The sequence below is a fragment of the Rhododendron vialii genome, chromosome 2a (genome assembly GCF_030253575.1).
Source record: "Rhododendron vialii isolate Sample 1 chromosome 2a, ASM3025357v1".
Classification (NCBI taxonomy): Eukaryota; Viridiplantae; Streptophyta; class Magnoliopsida; order Ericales; family Ericaceae; genus Rhododendron; species Rhododendron vialii.
In genome coordinates, this window is record NC_080558.1 from 1,808,394 (window position 1) to 1,816,766 (window position 8,373).

An 8,373-nucleotide genomic window follows, 5' to 3' on the forward strand; every position below is an offset into this window, starting at 1 on the left:
CGTGGCCAGGAGACCCACTCACTTTACCCAACCAAAAAAAAACAGGACCGAAGAAAACGAAACAAAACTCTTACCATGTTGTAAATATGTTGTAGAAAAATGTTGTAAGTGTAGCATTTTTGTATTTACTTCGATGCCCATATGGATAAATTCGAGGAGGTACCAATGCCAGAGCCTAGAGGAGAGGATGGAGATATCATTTGTGGATTAGGAGTTTTGGATGGAAACCTTTGTATGTCTCGCTTGGACCGTCCAGGAAATAGTGAAAACAATGTTGAGGTACTGGTAATGAAAGAATATGCGGTGGCGAAGTCCTGGACTATACTGTTTGTAGTTTCAGATGGTTTAAACTTTGATCTCCATGAGTTGGCGCCCTTAGGTTATACAAAGAATGGTGAATATCTAACTAGGGTTTCGACATGGAAGTACGTCAGGTATGATAGGCATATAAGAGCATTCAACCCGATTGACAATTCCCATCGGAAAATTACAATTCCAGATGATCGCAGATTTTACATAATTGTGCAAGAGGAAAGTTTGATTACACCAGCTGACTATGGTTGGGAAGAGGAAGATCTGAATGGGGAAGCGACATACGTTGTAAATATTTATACTGGTCACTCGTGGAAAATGAAAAAGGGCAGTGATGGACGTTACTGGAGACATGCATAAATTCTTGAAGAGGAACAACATGGATGGAGGGCCAATTACCTGAAAGAATGCGAATCAAATTCGGAATTCAGAGGACAAATTTTTATTTTTTTCTCATTATCTATCTTTTTTTCTCTAATTTTCATGGAATTTTTGATTGTTTTATACAGCTAAATGGGTTTTCGTTTCATTTCCTTTTTCTTGTATATATCGATCTGATGTTATTCATCATTGTCAAAGATGAATTAAATTTCTTTTTTGCAGATAAAAAAAATGATATTATTTACATAATTCTTTGAGAATGTAAGCTAAAATGAGGTTCTTTTTTGTTCTTCATATGATATATGCACTTGGAATTTATTAACAGAACGAATCAATTCAGATAACCTGTTGTAGCTACCAAGCGATCTTGTTCGACACGTTATTTCTTCAAGAAAAGCTCCCATCTAGGATCACCACAAGTATTTGAGAAGAGATAGTTTGTGATTCTCATAGTACGTATCTCGTCCTCGTAATTTTGGAATTAGAGTTTCTTCTCAGCCAATCTCTTTAGTGCCTCTTCCGCGGATGCATGCCTCCCCTCCTTCCTACGTCTTATCTTGTCTCGGGTGAGATCTTTGATTTGGTCTCCGGTAGTGTACGTACTCCCACGCGATAAGGGCACAAAATAGCTTTGTGTTTTTGTTATTTTCAGCTTTCTTTGATGCGGACCTGTTTAGAATGCTTATGCGAAAATGGAATCGTGTGTCATTTTTGTGGTTAATTCCCTTATTATTCTGATGATTCTCCAGAAGGACTTGATCATGGATGCAGTACCGGTTTTGGTCTCATTCTGGCATGCACGTTCTTCTTCAAGTCGATATCGGTCTGGTAATTTCATTTTGTACTGATTTTGTTGTTTGTAATGAGGGGTAAGTTTTATTGATTGTGTTAGTCTGTGCTATGTTATCTCCCTTTGGCGAATGTTGTGTGGACTATGGGATTGGTTCTCAAGAAAAGTGAAGTGAGGTGAAGTAAAATAAAGATAATTTTTTTTTTGTGTTTTTTTAATAAGAAAACAAGTATTCCTTCATTTTGGCAAGACCTATTTTGTAAGAAAATATTTTTCAGTGAAAAAGTTGAAGTTGTGAGTCATACAACTTTCCGGTAATTGAACACACAGAAAGCTTTTGGAAAGTTGATTTTCCTATCCTTTCTCATCCTTTCCATATAATTGAACGGGGCCAAATGGGTTTGAGGTAGCATGTAATTGTCTGGGTGTGTGAGTGACAACTTTCTAATTGGGATGCATATGGCCCGTTGTGATGCCGTTTTTGCCTCTTGGTCCTGATTACTCTTTGTAATTTGTTTCCAATGTTAGTATAGTTTTTTTGATTATTAAAAACAATGTTGTTAATTCTCATGGAGCATACAAATTCCTCCTGCAGCTTGACTGCCTAATTGGCATTATCGTGAGAGACAGTACGTGGTGGATTAGCTAGTTTATGGCGCGTTGGTAGAATTTTGGCATCTTCAGCCATCTCGGTTGAAGCATGGGCTCTTCGGATTGCTTGCCTCACTGCTCTGGAAATGAACTGCTCGGAAGCAATTTTTGAATCCGACTGCCTGAAGCTAATTAACTGTTTTAAAGATCCAAAATCCCCTGGCCCTTGGGTAATCGGTGCTGTGGTGGATGATATTAAGAAGTACTGGGCAAAATCTTGGAACTGGGCTTTCATGTGGTGTTGCAGAGAGAGCAAAGTTGATCATTGGTTAGCGTCTAAATGTTGAGAAAGTCTATATAATACACACTCCTTAAAAGTGTGTACTATATGCACATATTTTATGGTTTATTCATACCATTTTAGTATGTGTATCGTTACTTTTGTTCTAAAACTCATAACTTTTTAGCAATACAATTCGTAATATTTTCATTAGGATTCATAACATTTTTAGAATTCGTAACTTTTATACTAAAATCGTAACTTTTTAGCAATACGATTTGTAACATTTTTTCTAGGATTCATAACATTTTGGGGGTGTGTATTGTAGTCTTTCCCCTAAATGTTTTAGTAGAAATTTTGTTTGTTAGCCAGGATGTATTTCGTCTGGGCTTGAAATTTTGATCTGCAATTATGTATTCCGCTAATTTTTATTCTATATAAATATGATCTCATAAAAGAAAAAGAAACATGTTGTTCCTTTATTGTTGGGATGGCTTATTTAGTGCCCTTAGGCATTTCCACATGAACCAAACTTCTACTTTACCAAAAGCCAAAAAAAAAAAAAAAAAATTACTCCCTCCGTCCCTTTTTAAGTGTCCTGCTTCGTAATTCCAACTTATTAAAAGAACATCATCATTATACCTTTCACATCAACTTTTTCCTCCACTTTCCCTACTTACCCATCATCATTACACTTTTACTCACTTACTTTTTAAAAAGAAATATACTTTTAGGGATAAAATAGACAATACACCAACTTTTACCTACTAACTTTACAAAATGGACACTTATTAAGAGACAGCCCAAAATGAAATACTGGACTCTAAAAAAGGGACGGAGGGAGTACGAAAGATGAAAAAAATCAAACAGTTGTTTTTTTTTTCTTTCTAAAAGTTGTCTTATATGAACTTTTTTTAACATCGTTCACATTTTTATAATTTTTTGATTCCTCTCGCTGAGATGAATGATTAATTCAAAAAAATAAGACAAAAAGTTCGACAAAAAGTTGCAAAAAATAAAAAAAATACCGGAAAAGTTTTAGACAAAAAAAGTTTACAAGAACTTTGTTCGTTATTAATATTTCTACAATCACTGGTTGTTGAGTTTGATTTAGTTGTTGTAAACTTTCACATAACTAACGCGTGTACTATGCCATTGTTAAAATTTAATGAAATTTTTTAGATTTATGTCATATTTTTTGGATTAATTATCCATCTCAACGAGAGGACTCTAAAAAGTAAAAAAAAATTTATTTGTGTCTACGCAAATAATGTGTCTACTCATGATCCCCTGCCATTCTGTTTACACTTTGAAGCAATTCTAATATATAGAGGAACAATTTTTTTTTATGACTCAGGTGTTCGGATCAGCTTATGCGTGCCTTAATTGATCCTGTGGGCCTAATTTCACTGCCCACTTGCGAGAAGCCCAATTAAATACTAAACAATTGCTTCATATAAATTGACCCCAAAAGAGTTGATAAACCCTTTGGGAATATGGGGGAGCAATTTCAATCTGATTTCATATACCTGAACTTGTAAGGAAATCTTAAAAATTCCACAATAATGTATTAATTATGTGGGGTTTTATATTTTAATTTATAGGGGAATATTATTTTTTTTTTCCCTGAAAAAGGTAGACACGGTAATTACACTTAAAGCTAACCCTAACATGCCGACTATCTTTATATCTAACGATACATATAGCAGTAGCCTCCTCCTTCATCTTCTTAAAAAAGAGAACAATGGAAAGGAAGAGAAATAGGGTTCCGGATCCGAGAAGTAGGTCAGCGGAAAGAAAAAGGAGGGGGAGGAAGGAAAAGAACTACACATCAGAAGCAGAATCATGTTTTCCAAACATTATTCTTCCGGAAGACATCGTCGTCGAAATCCTCTCGAGATTATCCCTCGGTTCTCTTGCCCGATTCACCTGCGTTTCCAAGCAATGGTGTTCTTTGATCTCTAATAGATGCACCACGAGATCACCGACAGTTCTCCTTATATCCAAGTCGAGAGCATATTCCTTTTCACCTCACTCCCTTGACAGGAACCACCGAAAAGAAGTTCATGCGAAAAGTGTTTATGTTCCTTGGAACAAGATTGAAAAATACATTAACAAGTTTAGAATATTGGGATCATGTAACGGTTTGCTGCTTATGCATATAGACGAGGACGTGTTCTTGTGGAATCCATCGACTACATTCTTCAAGAAAATGCTAGCATATGAAGAATTGCGTGATCAGGGCTACGGTGTTTGTTCCGGGCTTTGCTATGACTCCACCAGTGACGAGTACAAGGCCGTTCTTGCGCTTGCCCATGAAACTCCAGATTACGGCGGTGAATTCGTTGTGGTTGGTAGTTTTAGAAGCAAAAGTTGGACAGTGATTGACTTCCCCTACATGCTACCTTCAGAGAATATGGGGCCCATAGTCAATGGAAATCTTCATTGGTTTGCTTCTCATAAGAACGATTTAGTTAGTCGATTCTTTTCACCCCATCAAATTATTTTCTTTAATGCACAATTGGATAAATTCGAGGAGGTACCAATGCCAAAGCCTATAGGAGAGGACGGAGATATCCTTTGTGGATTGGGAGTTTTAGATGGATGCCTTTGTATGTCTCGCTCGGACTGTCCAGGTGATTGGAAAAGCAATGTTGAAGTATTAATAATGAAAGAATACGGTGTTAAAAGTTCTTGGACTATTTTGTTCGCAGTTTCAGATGACCGTTTTGCCTTTACACTTCATCGTCCATTGGTGCCATTAGGTTATACAAAGAATGGTAGAGTTCTTATTAAAGTTAACTACCGGGGTGGTTATATAAGGGCATTCGATCTGACTGACAAATCCCACAGGAGAATTTCAATACCAGAGCATCACTATTTACATGTTATTGTGCACGAGGAAAGTTTGATTACACCTACGGACTATAATTGGGAAGAGGAAGATCTGAAAGGGGTAGCAACATACGTGCAAGATAGTTCTCACTCACGGAAAATGATCATGAAAAAAGGCGGCAGAGGTGGTTACTGGAGGAGCTTGGATTACAGGATGAGCTTGAATTACGAGATCATGAGCTCAGAATGCGAATCAGATTCGGAATAAAGAGAGTGAGTGATTTGTGGTTAGGGGCGAAGCTGGTGATGTTAATAGCTCGTTCTCTTTTATCTCTTTCTTCTTTAATCTTCACCATAACTTGGATTCGTTAGACAACAAGTAGTTTTTTCATTGGCATTTTTTTGTTCTTACAAATCTTTGAAAAGGATTACAAATTACGATTCAACGGATCAATGGGCACAACGGCATACCAACCCAAGAACCAAATCGAACACCTGCTGAAACAACCCAAATAAACTACAACCAAAACAACCTAAAGCCGAAAGAAACAAATCGAAGCTCAAAGAACAAACCGAAGGGTTGTTATCTAGCTCCCTGACCGGAAACACCAAAAAATAAACGAAAAACCGAACACAAAAAAGGACGGCTCTAAGTTACGAATTTTGTGGCTGACTGTTTACGATTGCTTTAATACACAACTGGGTGTTGTTATGTTATCTCCCTTTGGGTCTCAGCCTCTCAGGTAGCATGTGATTTTTCGGGTGCGTGAGTACGTGTCAATATAGTTGGGATGCATTTGATCCACAGTGACACCGTTTTTGCCTGTCTCCCGCTTAATCGTTGTAATTTGTTTCTGCAAAAAAGGAATGCCATTCCCTTATTGTGGGAGGGCTTAGATATAGTGCCCTTAGGCATTCCATGTGCCCTAAGCCTCTACTCCAGCACACATGGATGTTGAATTAATATATTTAAATAATTTTCCCATCGTTAATTGCAACTCTAGAATATTACGAAGTATTAAAAAAAATAGATTCCATGATATCCTTCTCTATGTATTCGGATTGGTCACATTTCTCTTTATCGAGAAATCAAAGTAGCCATAATGGAAGCCTGGACGTTGTAGACAATTATAGACTTTGAGGTAACCCGAAGGGTTTGGCCAAGTAGTCATGCTCGAAAACTTAGGGGTTTGCTTTCTTTTAAAGTTTCAAGTTCACTTGAAACTTCTGATGGGCTTTCAACTTTTTTTTGGAGTTATTCCATAAAAAGCTTTGCTCTGATTTTATTTGGATTTCTCACAAGTTGGTGATGGGATTAGTTCCCCAAAACTAATCGAGGTGCGGGTAAACTAGCACGGAGTTGTAAAACAAAAAAGTACAGATTTCGAGGTATTTGCATATTCAAGATATAGATTAGGTTATAGCTAGATTAGGCCATAGATCGATTAAGCTTAACCTTGTTTCAATAATCCAATGGGATGTTTTAATAATAAAAAAATATTCTGGGTTTACAAGAAACGAGTTTTCGATCCAAATATTTGAGTGGTGCTACAGTTTCCGACCAAAAGGGTTCCCGATCGGGATCTCGACGCTCCGTTGGGCACATTTCAGTCACTAGACGGTCGATCCGAGCAGTCCAAAAATTCTAAAAAAAAAAACCTAGTGGGCCATCGCGAGAATCAACGGCATCCGATGTGTGTAGGTGCTCGATCCAAACACTCTATGTTTTTGTGTATATATATATATATATATATATATATATATATATATATACACAAAAACGGTATATAATTTCGTCCTATATAAATATATGATCTTGTAATAAAAAAGAATTAAACATGTTGTTCCCTTATTGTTGGGATGGCTTATTTAGTTATTTAGTGGCCTTAGGCATTGCCACGTGACCCAAACTTCTACTTTACCACACAATATTGATGTGGAATTCGTACATTTACAATCAATTTTTCCATTTTCGTAGATAATAAGAAGGGAGACTTAAAGAATAGTCCTCGGGTTCTACTCTTTGTAAGTTTTCATCCGGCACTTTTTGAACTATTATGTTTTCATCCTTTTAAATGGTGAATTACCTATATTACCCTTTTTATAAGATATTCATATGTAGGTGTATATTTCCTTCCTACATTAGTGGAATTCTAATAATTATAGTCACCTAAAATCGTGGGTTGATTTATGGATAGAAATGGGGGGAATTTTCAAAATTTAATTTAATGGATATATACTAAACCATTCTCTCCTTAATTTCGTAAATTTTTAAATTCTTAATTTTTGTGACATTTGGTAAATTCTTAATTTTCGTGAATATGGTTCGACCAATTTCACGGAAATTCATGATTTATTTAAAAAATATGAATACACTTTATTCATGAAAACACAATGAATAAATTAATTAGAAAAAAATGAATAAATTAATTGAAAAACATGAATACTCCATGATTTTAATCGATCATGAAAAAATGAATAAATTAATCAGCCATGTTTTTCATGAATACACCATGAAAAACATAAGTACACCATGTTTTATTCATGAAAAACAAAGATAAAAAATATGAAAATCATGTTTATTCATGATTCACAGTCCCTAATTTGAATCCCAATATTATTTTTTACCACAACAATATTATTGTACACATAAAGAATTTGTAACAAAACATGACACATAAGTTACATATAGACAAGATTACTTTAATTGGAAGCACTGAATAGTTTCTCTTCTTTCTGTTCTATGCATTTGGAAGCACTTGATATACTCCATGGAGGAAGGCGACAAGCAGATCAAATTGACGGCAACCCGAATCCGCAATGAAAAATAGATTAAGGGTGTACAACAACGGCGGCAATGGCGATTAGTTGATCGGCGACGGTGACTGATTGATCGGCGAAGTGGTGATGGAAGGTGAGGCCGTCGACCGAGGTCGCTGGGGGATGGCGAAGGGATCCCGCTTGCGTCCCGCTGCAGCAAATTGAAATGGAATTTTAGGGGGGGGGGGGGGGGGGGTGGGGAATCCCTAATTAGGGGTGGGGCGGTTTTAATTCATTGCCCAAATTTTTGGGATTCAAATTAGGGATGATTATCCTAAAATTAGGTTAGAGGACCTTCAAAATTATTTTTTGGTCCCCAAAGTCCATGCCTATATATACATATATTATATATAGAAAGGGCAAT

The 8,373-nt window shown here is 36.4% G+C and overlaps 1 protein-coding gene across 1 annotated transcript; it reads left to right on the plus strand.

Annotated features, from left to right (window-relative positions):
- The first annotated feature begins 4,098 nt into the window (after positions 1-4,098).
- On the plus strand, positions 4,099-5,457 carry LOC131316284 (F-box/kelch-repeat protein At3g23880-like). Its single transcript, XM_058345604.1, has one exon. The coding sequence runs from the start codon at positions 4,099-4,101 to the stop codon at positions 5,455-5,457; it is 1,359 nt and encodes a 452-aa protein (XP_058201587.1).
- The last annotated feature ends 2,916 nt before the right edge of the window (positions 5,458-8,373 follow it).